At 37.0% G+C, this 18253-nt stretch overlaps 3 protein-coding genes across 9 annotated transcripts; 2 read left to right on the top strand and 1 right to left on the bottom strand.

Moving 5' to 3' along the window:
- Positions 1 to 2300: 2300 nt before the first annotated feature.
- LOC126917678 (gonadotropin-releasing hormone receptor) lies at positions 2301 to 13606 on the top strand. 6 transcript variants are annotated; one of them, XM_050724839.1, is made up of 7 exons: positions 2305 to 3069; positions 4887 to 5258; positions 6148 to 6804; positions 12129 to 12312; positions 12381 to 12583; positions 12878 to 12993; positions 13132 to 13606. In XM_050724839.1, the coding sequence occupies exons 3-7, from the start codon at positions 6181 to 6183 to the stop codon at positions 13235 to 13237; spliced, it is 1233 nt and encodes a 410-aa protein (XP_050580796.1). In that variant the 5' UTR covers positions 2305 to 3069; positions 4887 to 5258; positions 6148 to 6180; the 3' UTR covers positions 13238 to 13606. The 6 variants fall into 6 exon arrangements, with proteins under 6 accessions (XP_050580799.1, XP_050580798.1, XP_050580796.1 ...); XM_050724840.1 differs by having other exon boundaries at positions 2305 to 3139; XM_050724838.1 differs by lacking the exon at positions 2305 to 3069 and adding an exon at positions 3612 to 3810.
- On the bottom strand, positions 9689 to 10553 carry LOC126917683 (protamine-like protein). Its single transcript, XM_050724856.1, has 2 exons — positions 10410 to 10553; positions 9689 to 10310 (listed from the first exon to the last, which is right to left on the bottom strand). The coding sequence occupies exons 1-2, from the start codon at positions 10551 to 10553 to the stop codon at positions 9828 to 9830; spliced, it is 627 nt and encodes a 208-aa protein (XP_050580813.1). The 3' UTR covers positions 9689 to 9827.
- Positions 13607 to 15106: 1500 nt separating the features above from the next.
- On the top strand, positions 15107 to 18164 carry LOC126917660 (reticulocyte-binding protein homolog 2a-like). 2 transcript variants are annotated; one of them, XM_050724793.1, is made up of 8 exons: positions 15107 to 15123; positions 15465 to 16551; positions 16619 to 16810; positions 16866 to 17059; positions 17122 to 17285; positions 17401 to 17653; positions 17771 to 17922; positions 18004 to 18164. In XM_050724793.1, exons 2-8 carry the CDS (start codon positions 15568 to 15570, stop codon positions 18138 to 18140), a joined length of 2076 nt encoding a protein of 691 aa, XP_050580750.1. In that variant the 5' UTR covers positions 15107 to 15123; positions 15465 to 15567; the 3' UTR covers positions 18141 to 18164. The 2 variants fall into 2 exon arrangements, 1 of the variants encoding a protein (XP_050580750.1); XR_007711021.1 differs by lacking the exon at positions 15107 to 15123 and having other exon boundaries at positions 17401 to 17544.
- The last annotated feature ends 89 nt before the right edge of the window (positions 18165 to 18253 follow it).

Below are 18253 nucleotides of genomic sequence, written 5' to 3'. Positions count from 1 at the left end.
TTTAGTATATTGTGAGATCTCGCGGACGACGCGTCGCGATGAATAATGGAAGAAACAAAGTTAAATGATCCGTTCGGTTCAGTTTCTTATACCGTTTCCACTCGTACCGTAGAAACTTGCTACAAACGTACGTACGAAACACCTTTTGGATTCCGTGATAAAATTCTACTTGTCACGGTTTTACGCGTCATCTATTTTTACCAGTGATAATAATTGGCTATCTAGGAATCGGCGACGTTGAAAAGCCAGCGTTATACGTTTTTATATCGCGAAAGAAAACGAGCTTACAAGAGCTAAAACGTGTATGCGATTAAATTTAGACCCTCGAACTTGCCAACTTTGCTTTTTTTAACTCGTTCGTTTGATCGCGCTATCGCATACGGTACTATGTACGTGTATATAGCAGGTACGGTTCGATTCATAGATTCGTTTATCGGAAGAAGACGATGTAAATAATATCAAATGGTATCGCGTTACTGCTAATTTCGTCGTTTGTCCGGAAAATTTCTCGAAAGATTCGGATAGCGAGAAAAATAAATGGTTCGAAGCATCGATTCGTCGCGAACTGGTGGCCTGCTGTAGAGTCGAAGAATACGACGCGTTTAACGTTTCGGACTTCAAACAGATCGCTCTTCGGCTTTCGTTTTCCGCGTGATTCGACATCGTCCCTTCGACAACCGGACCAATCAAGCGACGAGCTCATCAGCCAACGACGAAACTCGCTTTTCTTCCTCCTCCTTCTTCCTTTTTCTTCTCGACCCTTTCTTTAAAGCAGCTGTTTCCTTCGCCTCTCCGATTCTTCGTCGGCCAAAAGTTCCTCCGTTAGATCTCGTTTCCCCGGCAACAGTCTTTTATGCTTTCGTTCGTATTAAGCCCGGACCGATGTTTAAACCATGAGTTGGTCCGCCGTCCGCCGTCCGTCGCGTCATTCCATCGGCAACGCCAGCCAAATAGCATCGTCGGTGATTTTGTCTTCGGGCTGACCACGTTTCTCATTTCTCAACGTCCCGAAGCATTCCTTCACACGCCATGGAACACCACCCATAGCGTGCGCGTGCGTTCCGTTCCTCGCCTTATCGTTTTTTACAATTTACACCACTGTGTCTCTCAGTCTCGCTATCTAAGTCTGCCTTCTTCCATTTTCGTTTCTTTTCTTTCGTTTCGTCGGTCGTACGGAGGGACGAAAAGTTGCGTAGAACATCGACTGTCACAGCGAGATGGACAAAGGGCGTGGAAAGGGCAGAGTTCCGGAACCAAGAATTCGATCGATCGAGTCTGTTCGTGCAAATTGATAAAGACATTGATAAGACACTTTTAAATCACGACAGGGGTCTCGCTGGTAAGCGATCAGCTAATCCGGCCAACTTTTCACATGTACTTTATTCGTGATAAGCATCTGTGTCGAAGTACCGCAGCGGAATTATTTAGATTTAGAGTACCAGATGCTGTACCGTGTTTCTCGAAACACAAATGTTCTTCCGATTACGTTGCTTCGACGTAGACGCACCGTTTCTACGAGATGACGTTCGTTGCGTACTCTTTGGAACATGCAACAACAAGACAGGACAACGAGTTTCTCGTTGTTGGCTCGGTGAAAACGCGGCCTTAAGCGAAAAGTAGAGGGATTACGATTATAAATCCGTATCGTAAATCCGTATAAACGCATCGTTGTTGTCGATTCCTCTGATCTTTGTTCTATTTACTTTGTTTGTGCATGCTCCGATCGTCTCCTACGGTCGCGTCTCGTCTCGTTACGCTGCAAAAATGTAAACATACACTCGTACACAGGTACGTAACTTTTTTACCGTGTTGTGTAACGCGAATCGCCTTAAACGAATCGGTACGATCCGTACGACGGATTCACCGTAAAAAATATAAGCCGATGGAAGTTTATAACAGAATAATGAATTCCTTGGAAAAAATAAAACTGAATAATGCATTTACTTACGTATTCGTATTTAAATCGTTTACATGGTTGTAGAACGCAAAATGAACAGAGTACAAAACAGGCAGACTCGAAAGAACGAAGAAAGAGACGAAAGAACCGGCGGACACTGGCGAAACGGCATTGTCTTCCAACCGCTAGTCGATTTCCACGTAGCGAACTGGTGGCCGCTTGGAACCAGAAGATCGCGCGTTTTCCAACAAAGAATTCCCAAATTTCCAATTACTCGTTCCAGTTTCATAATAATAATAATAATAATAATAATAATGATGATGATGATACTAACATTACGATAATGAGATTAAGATTTAACGTGTGGTTGAATTTCAAAGTTACATCGTTTACCAGCGTTTGACGAATTTGTGCAAAAAAATCAGACATCGTACGACGAGTGTCGTAAATTCATCGATTTAATGATAATATTTTCTAAGAAATTATTATTGTTCTCTGAGAGGGGACGAAGAAAGGATGTAGTTTTTGTTAGTTGAATGATTATGCTATTAGCAAGGCGCTAATATAACGTTGCCACTTCTCTTTCTTCGTTGATCGCGTTATGCGATCGAACGAAAAACCGAGAGCAACGAAAGACGAGATACAGAACGAATCGATCCTCGAGCGAGTACAGGCGTCCGACGAATATAAGTTCGTGTACGCGATAACGAATCATCGATATCGAGAAAAAAAAAAGACAACATCTTCCGTGCAGTTAAATTTTATTTCAGTGATTAAGAAATAAATTACGATATCTACAAATTCGAACAAACTAAGAACAACCGGCAAATGTGTCTTTGTGTCTATCGAGGAACGTTGAAATTTCTGACTAAAGCGAAGAGTGAGTATTTTCAGTGGAACGAAACGAAAGTTAAAGTGACACGCGTGTTTCCGATAAGGTGGTGAGCTTTAAAAAATTGTGCAACGAAAGATATTTCAAGAAATCGAATCGTATTTAAGCGATAAATCGGTATTTGACGAAAACGCGCCAAACATCGATTCTATACGTAGTAAATTTAACGAAACGGAGAACCAGGAAAGTTTCAAAGTTAACGAGTTTGTTAGACAAGTGAAATTGCTAAACAAATTTATCGATGTAAGAAAAACTAAAGCTGCGATTAAAATTGACCAAGGTAACAAGTTTTTTCTAAGAACTGTGAGTAACTCTATTCCGTGATAGATCGAACAAGAAACGTAGATCGGGTAAGAAATAAAGATATTAAAAATTGATTTTATGCAACGATATCGAAGGAAACGAGAATCGTAACGCGATAAATTAATCCGAACGACCGACACATAGGAAATTAAAATTAAAATCACGATAGAATATAGATTCCGATCAAGGGCGGACTGTGTTTCTACAATTTGAATTTTCTAATTGCTAAGCTGACACGGCATGCTTTCCCAAGCAATTGTCGTACCACGGCCAGATAGTTAGCGGGATTATATTTCTTCGATTTTGATCTTTCTCGAATATAAACCGTGAAATCGTGCGATCGACCTTCGTAAATATTCACCGAACGTTTAATAATTTCCATATGGCAACATTAACATCGACATATCGGTACAACGTTACGAATTCCTATTAAGGAATTATTATTCTCCGACTTACGAATTAAGAAAAAAGAGTCTTACTACTTTTCTTACAAATATTTCACACACGATCGATGTATAGGTATTCGAGAAAATATGTACGTAAAATCTGAATGGTTGAACGAATCGATAACATCGTTTACGAACAATATCGATGTATAATAATCAGATACGAAGAGAAATATGTACGATGGCTACATCTTGTAAACAAGCTTTTTACGTATCGTCGTAAAATATACTTTGTCGTATCGGAAGAGGAGAAAAGTGTTTAACGTAAGACGGTAAGTAGGTGTTTGCATAATATCGAATGATTTTAATCAAAGTCGCCGTCAAAATAGAGAAATATAACTTTACGTGTAGACTCTACATAGACTAGACCATATAAACTATATAGCGGCACACGTATACTAAAATAGATATCTACATACAATGTTGGAAACTCGTTCGTTATCTGATTCGCTTCGTTAACAACGTACATTATCTTAATTGCTTAATTAAAAACCATCAATTACAACGGAATAGTTAGTTTCCTTTGAATCGTGAAGAACCTGTTTTAATATTTCCAACTCGTTAAATCGTTACAGGCAGGTCTGGAAAATTATACGCTCGACATAAATCAACCGACGATTCTTAAATACATACATCGATATGTATGTACAGACGTACCTATGTAATACTTGTTCGTGGGGTTAATAGATTTATTCGATACATGACACGTTCGTTACATTCGTTCGTCTCGCTCTTCCAAGGGCTCTTGGGCAATTCTGTTTAATTATTCTCGCGCAAAACGATCAATACTTATCTACTCGTTATTTTGTTGCAAAATTGACCAACACTTTACCATCGTTCGCCGTTCGCAACAAACATACATCAACGACGTTTGAACAACAGATAATAAATTATTTATAGCCGATTCTCGATTGCAAAAAAAAAACAATGAAATAAGGAAGTTGATCAACGCCGTGATTCCCATTAATTATTCATTTTCGCTTTCGTTCGTTATTCACTTTGTAAAAACCGAATCGCCTTCGATGAAAGGAAAAATACTTGTGAAAAAATTCTAACCAGTACGTACGTAAAGAGAGCTGGTCGAGCGAGTGTATATCGGTTTCAGTTCTTTACAACTTTGTCCACTTTGCTAAAATCTCTTTTCTCCTCTTATTTCTTTCGTATGACAGATATTTTTCGCACCATTAGTCCGTTGACAATCAAATTTCTTTCAAACGAAACGTACAAACATTTATTTATCCGACGCTTACGTTCGATTTGCTCGCAATCATAATTCGTCTTTTACAAAAGATGAAAGAGACGATGAAGAGCATCTTTGTACCGCTAAAAGACGTGACGCGCTCGACAGTTTCAGTTCGATTCCGCTCAGAAAATCCTCGTCTCGATGGCAACGTTCTTTCGTAAGCACGCGATAATCGAGAAAAGAGGAAGATAAAGACGGAGATAAAAAAAAAGCGATCGTTTATTCGTAAATCTGAAAGTCGAGGAATAAAAGACGAAGGGAAGTGCGAATAGAATGAAGAGGAGTGAATAGAAGAGTCGGATAACGTGTTGGACGAATGCGAGAGTTTGGCAAAAAGAAGGTGGTGGTGACCAGACTTTACGACTGTACCCGGCTGAATCTCGTTAATTTAATTTTAATACGAACCGAGCGCGGTCATCCAGCTAAGCGCGAAAACTCGGTAAATCCGACGTTTTTGGGAGAAGACGAAGATCAGAGGTAAGTACGCGTTGGCAAATTTTTTCTGCTAAAGTTTAGCGACCGGTCAAAAAAGGGAGAAGAAAACATTTACGAGCTTCGCGAATGTAAAGTGGAATAAAATTCCGAATTATCCTTCGCGAGTATAAAGTTATAACGTATCGTGTTTTAAATTTTAAACTTTGGTATCTGGAGAGATACGCGCGCGCATAACGTACAATTTAAATTATAAGATATTTTGTTCTTCGTAGGAATGCCGCGCGAGTATATTCCTTAAAATTTGCGATACGACGCTTTCTGTCTTTTGCCTTCTGTCCTTGTAATCTCGATATAAGGGAATTTGTACCTAGACGTTAAAAAGAGAAAGGAGACATTACGACTAAATCTTGAAAATGTTCTCGTACAGAGGCGTTTCGCGCGACTTGATTCGTAACTCGAGAGTTACAGCCACGCGCACACGCATAAAATATGTAGAGTTTGATTCCACGATCGATTTCGTGGTCAGTTTCCAAGTTTCGAGAACTGCGAGATTCGATTCGACGACGAATATTCGTTATCCCATAGATAATGGTAGAACGTCGATTATTCGGTACTAATTATCCGAATTTCCGATTCAGATTATCGCGAGACATTATCTCGACGTTAATATTCTGGTGATAGATGATCCAGATATGCAATTTCGAATTGGTTTCAAATTTGACCAATACAGGCAGGAAACGTCAAAATGCTTTACACGACGCATAGAAATTTGTACGTTTATTCGAACCTTTGCGCAAAATTATATTTTCCTTGTATACTACGTATTATTATATACTACGATATATTACGTATATATGTATATGGTATTATAGGCGCGTATTTCACGAAGCATGGTCACCAATAGCTACCAATAGAAAACCACGATTCACAGGTACGATGCAAAAGTAATGCGATAGCAAGAACAATGGAAAACTCTGTACTATTACCAATCGACGATATCACGTACACGTTACGAGCCTGTGACAACCTGACCGACTTCGCCGATCAGTCTCGTGGCGTCAACCACACCCCTCACGCTCGGCCATGGCGCAACATAAGCGAATTCGCCCAGCTAATTTCCACCGGCGTCCTGAACAACGTTACTTGCCTGAATCACGCTCCACAGCTGACCAGAGTGGTCGTGGTGAAAGTGATCGTGCTCTCCGTGATCGCGATCCTCAGCTTCGTGGCGAACGTCGCGACTATCTACTCCATCGCGATAAATCGACGAAAGCAACACGCTTGGTCGGCCATTTACACGTTGATCCTGCATTTAACGGTGGCCGATCTGTTGGTCACGGTGTTCTGCATGGTAGGGGACGCGGTGTGGAGCTACACCGTGGCTTGGATCTTCGGCAACGTCGCCTGCAAGTTGTTCAAATTCGCACAAGTGTTCAGCTTGTATCTAAGCACCTTTATACTGGTGCTGATCGGAGTGGACAGGTTCTTTGCTATACGATACCCGATGAAAGGCATGAATACCGCTGACAGGTGTCTCAAGTTTGTCGTTCTGGCGTGGATACTGTCCTTTATATTCGCATCGCCTCAGGTAAGAGTTGCTACGAAGCCTTGTTCGGATTAGTCAAAGGGATGAATTTGCGTTAGCGAAACCTTGCCCCAGTTCAAATCCTTGAAATTCGAACAAACGTACGTACCTCGAAAGGATGTCCCATCGTTCGTCGTAAATAAATACGATCGATCGTAGAAGAAACTCGATACGACGGGCGGCAAAATTCAGGAAAAATCGACGACGTCGTTTTTCGAGCTCGAGTCTATCGTCTCGATCGATTAACGAATGAACGAGGACGTAACTTGTCAAAAGACGTGACTTATTCGTCTGCTTCGTTCGAACACGCATTCCGTTTGTTTCCTTATAAAAATTTGTTCTCCGAGATTCGCGGCAGTTAAAATCTAAAAAGCGTCGATTCAATTTTCGTCGTACGACGATCATCCGCGTCTAGCTGCTTCTCTGCTTCTTCTCTTTACGTAACTCGTGACATTCTAGTTTACGAATTCAAATTAAGTAAGAAACTCGTTTATTTACATCTAAACGGACGTAGATGTAGCTGTCCATGTTCATTAAAATTCATCGTTAAGATTTATTACGTTATTTAATGATTTAGCAAAGGGAACATCGTGTTGTGTCAGGTATAATTACTAATGACTACTAATTATAAAAATATTAAGTTCGATATACATTTATGAGCGTGAATCGATTCGACGTTTATAGAACGCGTATCGTTTCGCTAACACGTGCTAATACCCGCGAACATAAATTCGTTTAATGCGTATAACAACTTCGTTAAATGCAAAACACTTTACGAAGTTAATATCGAGTATAAATTAATTACGTGCAACATCTGAATACGTACGTAATATGTAAAACGTAATGGAAGAATTGGTTCCGTGCTACGTAAATCGTAACAAAAGGAGACTCTCGATAAAAGTTATTACCATATCTTTATAATTATTACTTTCAATTTAACTTGGTTGCTGTTTTAACTTTGAAACTCGGCGAAAATTAAATCCTCGCGAAACTGGTTACCATTACTCGTATTCGATCGTATTTGATCTCGATAAAAAAATCAATCCAATAAACAAAAGATTCGGTCGTCGATGTACGTGATTCAAGTATGACGCGACGCAAAATCGAAAAGTAGCCAGATTATCGGAGATCGATCTCGCCCGTGAATTCGAGGCTGAAGAATGAATTTGGGCAGCAACGAAGAATTACATATCCCTTACATATATTGTCAGAGTTGCGTAATTTCTTGAATTTTCGGATCGAGGATCTTTTCTCGTTGGCGTAGGCGTGTCGATTAACGCGTCCTTTGCCAATTCCAGTTGGTCGACGATTACTTTTTCTATCGTAGCTGCATACGGTGCAATTTATCGTGGCGGAGTGTCGTAGTGTCGCGCTTTTAATTTGCCTGAGAATAGAGCACTCGTCACGAGCACGAACAGAGAAATTGTATAATGCTGGAAAACATCGCATCGAAATTGGAAACTGAAGCAACCACGGAACACCACGCGCCGCTTTCGCGATAAAACCGAAATTCTGAATGGAGGCGTGTAAAACAGTCGCGGATGTCTGGACAGGGGAAAAAATTCAAATTTATATGTAAATTCATGATAAAGTAAAACCGAAGCGTAACGATGTTACGTTGTGCCATGAAAAATGAACGTTTATACTAATTAAAAGAAGAAGCCGAACAAGAAATTGTTTTAAACGTCGGAGAAATTGATTTAAAAGTTCGAATCGATATTCCGAACGCTGAATTTAATTAAAAATTCTGGCCACTCGGAATTTAAGTTCGATGAGCTTGATAGGGTTCTTACGTCGAGACTCGTTGTTAATTGCGAATTTTACCTGTATGCGTATAACGACGGTGCGAGACAGGTATTAAAAGCGAGATTAGATCAGTCTCGAATCAATTTCGATAAAATTCCATTACCGTTTCGGTTATTCCTTCGAATACGTAAATCCAGATATACGAATAACGTATTTCAGAAGGATCGAAGAAACGCTAAATATAAATAACGATACGTGCTAAACCGTATAAAAGTCAACGAGTTATCTTGCGTTTAAAAAAACGCTATGGAAGGAAAATTTTCAATTAGCGGTGAAATATTCGAGAAGACGATTACCGATATTCGCTAGCGGTATTAGTAGAAACAACTTTAACTGTATAATTTGTATATTTTTCCTCTCGTTACAAAGTAAACGAGGCACGACGAAATATTAAAGCCATGTCCTATAATATAACATCTACGCAAAAACGAACACTCTAAAATAAAAAAGGTAATAGAAAAACTGAATGCACGTAAATATATAAACGCTTATAAAAATGACACATCTTGGAAAGATCTCGTATATTTTGTCTCTTTCGATCTTCTGTCCTGGCTTATACGATGATAATTTGATCTTGTTCTTCCACTACGAATTTACTACTTTTTCTTGCGGTACTGTAAAATATATCGATATATTAAAATGTATAAATAGACGCTTCTATACGCCTAATACGATACCGTAAAATATCTCTTTATCTTTAAATTAAATTCTGCTTTCTACTTTATCTGTTCTTCGCTCTTCTACAAATATTGTCTCAGCAAATACAGCAAATACTCCGCCAATCGTTAATACCTTTCTACTTGTTTCGATTTTCCATCTTCCATCTACCATTTTTAAACCATCCATTTAACCATCCTCCATTTTCTCCCGGCTGTTTACCATTTTATCAATTTCTTACGAAACGTAAGAGCACACCCCTAAAGGAAAGCTCCTCGTATAAATTGCTGTCTTAAGCTTTGCTTTGTCGCGGTACATGCCGTCTCTGCTGCTGCTCGTCTTACACCTAAAACGAAAAGAAGTAGCTCGCGTACTTTGAGACGCTTCGCACTTTAAGGCAAAGCTAAGCCTTTTCCGACTACGGCCCGGTTACGACCTACGAATCTCGAATAAGACGTAGAAAAGTGATTCGATCTAGCCTGGTGTCCGGCATATCCTACCTTCCGACGCAAAAATCTTGCAAAAATTAAAGCCGCCCACGATATACCTACCGATGAACGTTTCTAGTCTGTTGCCGAGGTGATGCTGGACAAAGAGGTTTTCTCGCTGGCCGCGGAATCGTAAGCCTCCGACGTTTCGAAAAGTCTGCCACTTGGAAAGTTTTCGGCTGCATGGGGTATCCCGGCTCGTTTCGTCCTATCTGGATCGCCTCTCCTTAGATTTCTTCCTAGACCACCGCACCGACACTTCCTCTTCCTTCTTCTTCTCCTCCTTCCGCAAACTCTGCTTCGTCTTCTTACTCTCCTCCTTCGTCTCCGCTTACATCTACAGAACCTTCTTTTCCTTCTTCTACGTCTACGCCGTCTCTTCTTGCACTTGCAGCCCAATTTTTTCTGCATTCTATTTCTGCGACAGACGTCCAGTAGATTGACCTCCTGTTCGGCAATTTCTTGGCAATTTATCTCGCTGTTCGTCGGTAGAATGTAACAGCCGCCGTTCTTCTTTAGGATACCGTAGGCGACGCCGCGTTTTAACGCGGTCTGCATCTGTTTGCGTGAAATTATCGTCGAGAATCGACGAGATATATATGCGTAATATACGCGTGAAAATAGGCGAGAATATGCGTGATGGGAACGGTTGCTAACCTGACGACGTGCCACATTTGGTGAAATATCGTAGACGGACGAGAGATAATGTAAAATTTCTCGAGAAGTCGAGCCTTTCAATTCGCGAAGATTTTTTATTGCCGTGACAACCAGGGCAAGAATTTTTGCCGAATCGCTCACCATGATTATATTCGTTCTCCAACTGCGAGCGAACCGATCGATCTTAAAAACGTTTAATCGTACGCGAATCTTTTTGTTCGAGAAAAGATTAAATTATATATATCGTGCTTGAAAATTGCTACTTATTCGTAAGACTTATTCGCTCGAACGAAACAGGCAAAAAATATGCTTGGTTAAGACAGAAGTTACTTCGAAGTACGCTTTAAACATTGTATTTTTGTTCCTGCATGCGTTACGCGTCTAATTTATAGAATCAATTTCAAGTAAAATAAACGTAAAATTGACAACTTTGCGCGAAACGTTCGATCTTGAAATTTCGAGAAGTTATTTTTTTGATACTTGACCATGGAGAAAAATTGTACGAAAGCATAATCAGAAAAAGCGGAGTACCTTAACGGCAGCAGCGATTAATCGGCGTTCAGAGTACCTAGACGCCACTTAGTCTTTGCAAGCTCGCTTCCATTCGGATCGCGACATTTAATCCATGATTCGTTGATTCCAATTTCCACAGAAATTAACTAAATACAAGAAATTTTAAGATGATACAACGAGCCGAAATTTTCTTCCGTCACATTGCTATTGAACGATCGACGAACGAGCGTCGACGTTTACAAATAAACGATGCTGTTTCGAGCACGATCAAAGTAGCTTCGTTTGTCAAAATGGCGATGAATAATTTTTCCATCGAGGTCGTCCTAGCACGCGAAAAAACGTATGGTTTGGCAGAATCGTAAAAAATTGGTCGTAAAAAGTGCCTACACGTGCAACTTACGATTATAAATTTTCATAATCGATCGAATAGCATCGATGACGAATGTCCTTCTCGCGCTTCGTACATTGGTACATACATATGTACCTATGTACAGAGTATAAAAGAAAATTGCCACCATAGTGCGATTCTGCATATTTGGATAGGTGGAGAAGAATTTGTTGAGAAGCAATCGTGCGAAATTGATCTTGACGGTGAAGTTCAAAGTCGAATCTTTTTTTCATTCCATCGTATTGTTCTTGTCACGAGGAAAAGCAAAAGACTCGATGGAAACTATAGGTCGCATAACTCCACCGTTCTCTTGGACAAAAATATTTAGATCGCGCTTGTTTGTTATCGGTGTAGGCAAATAAACTTCATCTTCAATGTCAACGTCTAATTTTGCATTTTTACTTTTTACCATAGATCTCTACCGATCCGAATCTATAAAATCACGCTATGCTGGCTTTTACGCTTTTTTTTTTTTTACACCTTACGCGTTCTTTGTAAAAATATTTAATTCCTCGTACTAAATTTGAGAATACAAGCCCATGCGCAAATAAATAAATTAATAAACGAAGGGTTCGGTTAAATATTAATGTTCAAAATTCGAGGAAATAAAATTGTACATTTCGTAGAGTCTTTAGCAACTATCAAGTGGTAAATAAATGAAATAACCTGGCGATATTGATCGATTAGCTTATGGAAATCGTAAAACGCGCGAGTTTAGCGATCCGTAATAGAATGAATTCCAAAACGAAATCAAACATTCACGCTTGCATATATTTATATACGCTACATTTGGATTTGATAATGTTTATTATTTCCAGATTATCATATTCCATGTAGTTCAAGGACCGTTCATCGAAGATTTCAAACAATGCGTGACGTACGGATTTTACACGGAACCTTGGCAGGAACAACTTTACGGATCCTTCGTTTTGTTTTTCATATTCCTTCTTCCTCTCGCGATACTCGTCGCTACCTACGTTTCCACCGTAATCACAATCTCTCGTATGTATTCCATTCTCATTACGTACGAACTGTACGTTCGATCCAAGCTACAAGGAAAATAATTTTAGGAAGCGAAAGGATATTTAAATTGAAGCTAACTAATAACGATATACGTCACGTAAATGGAAATATAAACCGAAGAAAATTAATGCATCGAGCAAAGGCCAAATCATTGAGAATCAGCATCGTTATTATAACTGCTTTCATCATCTGGTGGACACCGTATTATACAATGATGATCATTTTTATGTTCCTTGATCCTGACAAACACGTAAATAGTTTAAATTAATTAGATTTACTTGACGATCTTGGCGAGAAGTCGATCCGATTAACAGGTCGACTGCTGATGACGCCACGTTGTCGTCACGCCCAAATTGTTTTCAAATGACGTCGGGAAGATGAACAAATTTTAAGAGAAAAAGTTTCGGTAACGATGAAAGACCACGCAACTTCGGCCCAACAGTCGATGCGTTAATACGACTTACTAAAGATCGATTACTTTTACATTTTAAGACGTTGTAAATATTTGAATCGTAGTGATTATAAAAAGCTTTGATATTTTCAGCTCAGTAAGGAATTACAAAACGTAATCTTTTTTTTCGGCATGACCAACAGTTTGGTAAATCCTTTGATATACGGCGCGTTTCATCTGTGGCCGCGAAGGAAACGTTCCATTCGCAGGTTGTTAACGTTATAAAAAATAACGATTCTCGTTCTTCTAATTATTATCATTAGTACCTGAATAAAATAGTTCTACAAGCTGTTCGTATATTCATCCAGGGATAGAGAATGTATTTGACAATATTTTGCAATTTTCAGAGAATTGTCCACCACCCAACGCAGACTTACGCCAACCAGCTGTGAAGCTAACGGCAAACGAGAACCGCGAGAAACACGAACACCATTTATACCGAAAAATAATTGAAATACCAATATCTGATCAGAGTTAACGGAAAGATTAATTACAACAAATTCGGTTGTATTCTTCTGTTAGAGAGTTCAACATTTTTATATTCTTTGCGTCCATACGTCGATGATCAACGGTAATCACTAAAATTCATACTTAAAGTTTATCGTCGTATCTAGTCCTTAGTCTTAAGTACATATTAATTAAGATTACGCTACGTTTGTCGCCGTTGTATACGAAACGTCGAGTATCTAAATGTGAATTAAGCGTTTGAAAATAACGATATAAGAACTAAGTATAAGCGGTAATATAATATAATTGATGTAGACGAACAATATTTACGTATATGATAGTATTATAAATAAAAAAGATCCACGTTATAAATTCCTTCGTTTTGTTTTATTATGTGCTACATGCCTTATACGCACACATTTCTTATTAGATCCAAAACAAATTTATTTCTGAGGTGTATGTGGGCGATAGAAGGTTTAGAAACACTAGAGTATGTTTAACGATATAATTTATTACGTATACCCTAAGTGTACACTAGCCGTATAACGCAACTTGCTCGATTGATTAGAGATTACGAATGTATCGGCGCAGGGGAAGTATCGACTTAACTGTTCTGCTCGTGTCACTCGATGACTAAAGGTTGCCTCGCTTCCCTATTCGCTATATTTATAACCGTCGGAGTTGACAAAAGGCGTCGGGGTTTTCCTTTCGAAGGTGTTCTCGAAAGATCCCAACGGTCGCTGAACTCTCGGCCTTGTTTACGAATTTTGACTTTTCCGGGAGTCGAAGCGAAGGCATATGATCACGACAAAAACGACGGATTTTAATTGTCCTACGGTAACCGCCTAAGGTTGTCGAATCTATGATAAACTTATCGGTAAACACGGTTTTTGTGTAGCGGGTTCAAAATTACTAGTTAATAGTTAATTATAAGTAAACAAAAATGTTAAGTAGGCTGTCACATTGCTCCGAACTGTATGAAAATGCCTAGCTTGTACAAGCTTGACAAAATTAAAACTCCAACACATTTACTTTTAACACCTCGTACCAGATAGGTCGAAAATTTCATCAAAATCATTCTACAGTGCGAATGAAATGGAAAAGCCTTACTGAAAAGCATTCTCCATTAGATAGCTAGAGCTATTGTTTAACCATAAAATAAGATATCCTATAATTCATTCTTGTAACACTAATTATTAATAGACACTGCAGATCATTCGTATTGTTTAGAAATATTTTTGTGAATAAATAACTTTCTTACTGAAAAAATGATTTAAAAATTCATTAAGTGAAAATGTATTCGTATATTATCTATTCTTCGTCTGCGGTTAGGTTAGGGGTTAGGACCTAACTGTTGGCTCTTGAAAACCTACGCGCAAGTAAGTACGTATGAACACGGTCTCGACGCTCATATACCGAAAGCATAGAAGAAACCGGCCGAAAACTGAAAATCAAATAAGCCGTCGTGAAAAATCAACGTGAAAAACAAAAACGTTCTCATTCCGTGCCATTGGGCATAGAAATATAGGAATCGAATGACTGAAGCCGTCTCCGGGTAACGTGGTACTTTGGGGCCGCGTTAATAATTAATTGTGTTCGCTCAAGCGCAGTCTTATTTTCATCGACTAAGAGCGAGCCAGTGTAACTGTTAACTGGCCCTGTCTGCTATGAACATCTCAGATAGAGACAGATGCACTCTACTTGTCTCCATCTATCTGGCAAGAACGAGAATTTCGTTGTCTTTCATGTTCATTTTTCACGACTCAATTTTCGAACGCTTTCCCCTAGTAAATTTCCTAGAGCTATTTAACTTAGCTTAGTTAGATCGTGAATACGATTATTTCCACGTGTTACAATCTATGTCTATATAGTATAACAGACGCTTTGAAGAGGTTAGTTTGTTTATAGATTTATGGTAGTTATATGTAGTATATGTTACATGTGCTGCGGTCATTTTAATATCAAAAAGGAAATAACAAAATATTTAAAATACTAGAATTATAATTATAAAATAAATAATTTTATGATTGTATATTACTTATAATTTATTCTGACATTGCGATAACGCTCTTTTAGAAAACGTCTAAAACGTAATATAATATACATATATATAAAGACATTAATTGATTAAAAACAAAAATGATTTTTTTTAGTAATATTGTAGAATAATTATTTTAGTTTTAATAATTAAAACAAACAGTAGTTTTCATAAATGACTATGAACATTTTTCAGATATAAAAATAACTTAAAGTGTTTGAAAAAGGAATAAATACAAATGAATAATATATATTAGATAATGAATTATTACATGGTAGTAAATCTTCTGAAATAACAGATGGAATTACAAAAGAAAAAAATATTAACACAAAATGGAACTCCTAATAAGGAAATTAATAAAAAATCATTAGTTAACAATGGAAATGTAAGTTCCGAAACTAATCATGCAGATTTAAATTTAAAAAAAGGTTGCAGCAACGATGAAATAACAAATAAAAGTCAACGATCGATAATTAGTGTAAGAAAAATAGAAGATTTATGTAAGACCCCCCCAAAAAGTAATACATTGGGAGATTTAGAAAGCATAGAGAACATCCATATAAAAAATATAAATAGTCCAAAAAATTTCACTCCTAATAATTTGGGTGTAAATTTAATGAAATGGCATTCACAAACAGAAACACCATCGAGACATAAAAGAAAGGGTCAATATCTCTGCAATGAACATACACCTGAAAGAAAAATAAAAAGGGAACTTTGTAGCGACAATGATTGTGATCAATTGTCTGATGCAGTCAAATTAGAATTATGTGATAATGAATTAAATGATCTGGAAGCTATTGACATGTTGCATGATCTCAATTCTGTGATGGATTTTGAAGAAAGTAAAATAGATACAGACATTTTTTGTTCGACGATCGATGAGGCCATGCAAGACGATCAGACTGTAAAAACATCCAGAGATCCAGAAGTTGATCCCCTTTATATCACTGACAATGAAGAAACTAGTACACCTCATAAAAATATAGAAAACCAAGAAACAAGTGTAGAGAATAAGATTAGAATGACAGGAAAACATAGATCTAATAAAGAAGATACCAACGAGGATTATGATGACTTAAAACATATTTTAGGAGAACTAGATATTGAAATGCCATTAGAAGAAGAAGAAGAAGAAGAAGAAGAAGAAAAAGAAGAGGAAGAGGAAGAAGAAGAGGAAGAGGAAGAAGAAGAAGAGAAAGAGGAAGAAGAAGAAGAGGAAGAGGAAGAAGAAGAAGAAGAAAAAGAAGAGAAAAATGAATTATCTGAAGATGCAATAAAGGTAAATATCTGCATCAATCGTACTTCACATATATTAATTATTTTATATTAACTTATTATTCTTTTAGAAATTATATAAACTAAGAGTACAATTAATGCATAAAGTACCGATACAACATAAAATTGAACATACTGCAGGCTCAAAAACATTAACAAAAAGAGAGAAACAGCTGTTCTTAAAACATGGACCACTAAAAAGTGGTATATTTACACCTAGCGAAGATAAAATTATCAAGGATAATTGGAAAGCATTTTGTAAAGTATGTCTAATTAATGTTATATATTTCTCTTTCATTGATAATCTTTCATATGCAGGCTCATGACTGGAATCCTAAATGTGTGAAACCTTTCATTCATATGAAACGTGCTAAGAGATTTTATATAAAAAGCATAGAACAGAGACGAAAATTTGTTCAATTTTTAGCAAATAATTTACCATGGAGAACATTGTATAGTGTTTTTCATAGATTCAAACACTTATATGGAAATCATGAGAAAATTTTTCAAAGGTACCATCCATATCAAAAGCTCAATGCATTCGTGTAATATTAATTACTAATGTATTTTATAGATATACGTCAGTTGAAGATAAGAAAATTTTATCTTATATGAAGAATAAACAAAATGAGGAAAAAGTACACAGATTTTCAGAATTAAGTAAAATGTTGGGACGTTCAAGACATTCAATTTGGTCACGTTATCAACTGCTTAAAAAGATGCAGCAAGATGAAGACAGTAAGTTTCTTTCTAAATATTGCAATTTGTATAATATATGTAACAATAATAATAATAATTATTATTATAGTAACGAAATTAATAATAAAACTAATTCAATCGCGCTTTATTCTAGCATCATCTGAAATCAAGTGGACATTATCTTTAATTGGTAAATTTATAAAAGCTCTCATGTGCATAACATTATGCGAGACGGTGGAGGATTTAAAAGATGCTATTATCCCAAAACCGGTTTGGCGCAAATTAGAAGAAAAGCTAGGTATACACCATAATACATTGAAGAAATTCTGGATATTTCAATTGCACATGCAATTATTTTGTCCAGAACCTATTTATTTAAATGATATAAAAATAAAATTAATTGAATAGTAAGTTAATAACCCTTCGTAATACAGAAACTTCGTTATATCTCCTAACATAAGTAATTATTTTTTAATATAAAATATAGTAAATCTGCTATATGTATACTGAAAATTATATTGCAGCGTTTATGGAAAAGGGATTTCGAATAGTCGAGAAATAGTCTGGTCAAATGTAGCGAAATATTTTGATGGAGTTACTAATATCTTTTTGTGTAAAATATTTTTTTATCTTGTGCAAGAAGCTGCTCTAAAAATAAATACAAAAAACTTTACTGGTAAGTTCTTAAATTAATAAAATTATGAATATTAAATGCTTTGTTTTATAATAATAATGATTTTCATTTCGTATTTTTTAGACATCGTGGAGTATTTATATAATGAAAAGATACAAGATATAAAAAATGAATTGAATGATAAATTTCTTCCTAGACTCTTTTATAATGGAAAAGTTAAAATTATAGACGAAGACTTGAACGAAGATATCAATATATAATAAAATAGGAAAAGATAAATTGAGCATCTTGAATATTTTCTCATATAATTCATATTTGAATTACATCGTCATACATATAAGTTTCTACTAACTTTTTTAGTTTAGAAAAATTC

The sequence above is a fragment of the Bombus affinis genome, chromosome 6 (genome assembly GCF_024516045.1).
Source record: "Bombus affinis isolate iyBomAffi1 chromosome 6, iyBomAffi1.2, whole genome shotgun sequence".
NCBI classification, from domain to species: Eukaryota; Metazoa; Arthropoda; class Insecta; order Hymenoptera; family Apidae; genus Bombus; species Bombus affinis.
The sequence above is the reverse complement of the archived record's forward strand: the minus strand, read 5'-3'. Positions and strand labels throughout refer to the sequence as shown.

What these genes read in the sequence shown, in the direction of transcription:
- LOC126917678 (XM_050724842.1), top strand. Translation starts at nt 6,181, where the DNA reads ATGGAAAACTCTGTACTATTACCAATCGACGATATCACGTACACGTTA. An exon ending in TTATATTCGCATCGCCTCAG is followed by an intron (nt 6,805 to 12,128) that starts GTAAGAGTTGCT and finishes TATTATTTCCAG; the next exon opens with ATTATCATATTCCATGTAGT. An exon ending in CACCGTAATCACAATCTCTC is followed by an intron (nt 12,313 to 12,380) that starts GTATGTATTCCA and finishes AAATAATTTTAG; the next exon opens with GAAGCGAAAGGATATTTAAA.
- LOC126917660 (XM_050724793.1), top strand. Translation starts at nt 15,568, where the DNA reads ATGGAATTACAAAAGAAAAAAATATTAACACAAAATGGAACTCCTAAT. An exon ending in GATGCAGCAAGATGAAGACA is followed by an intron (nt 17,286 to 17,400) that starts GTAAGTTTCTTT and finishes GCTTTATTCTAG; the next exon opens with CATCATCTGAAATCAAGTGG. An exon ending in AAAATAAAATTAATTGAATA is followed by an intron (nt 17,654 to 17,770) that starts GTAAGTTAATAA and finishes ATTATATTGCAG; the next exon opens with CGTTTATGGAAAAGGGATTT.
- LOC126917683 (XM_050724856.1), bottom strand. Translation starts at nt 10,553, where the DNA reads ATGGTGAGCGATTCGGCAAAAATTCTTGCCCTGGTTGTCACGGCAATA. An exon ending in CAAATGTGGCACGTCGTCAG is followed by an intron (nt 10,311 to 10,409) that starts GTTAGCAACCGT and finishes TCACGCAAACAG; the next exon opens with ATGCAGACCGCGTTAAAACG.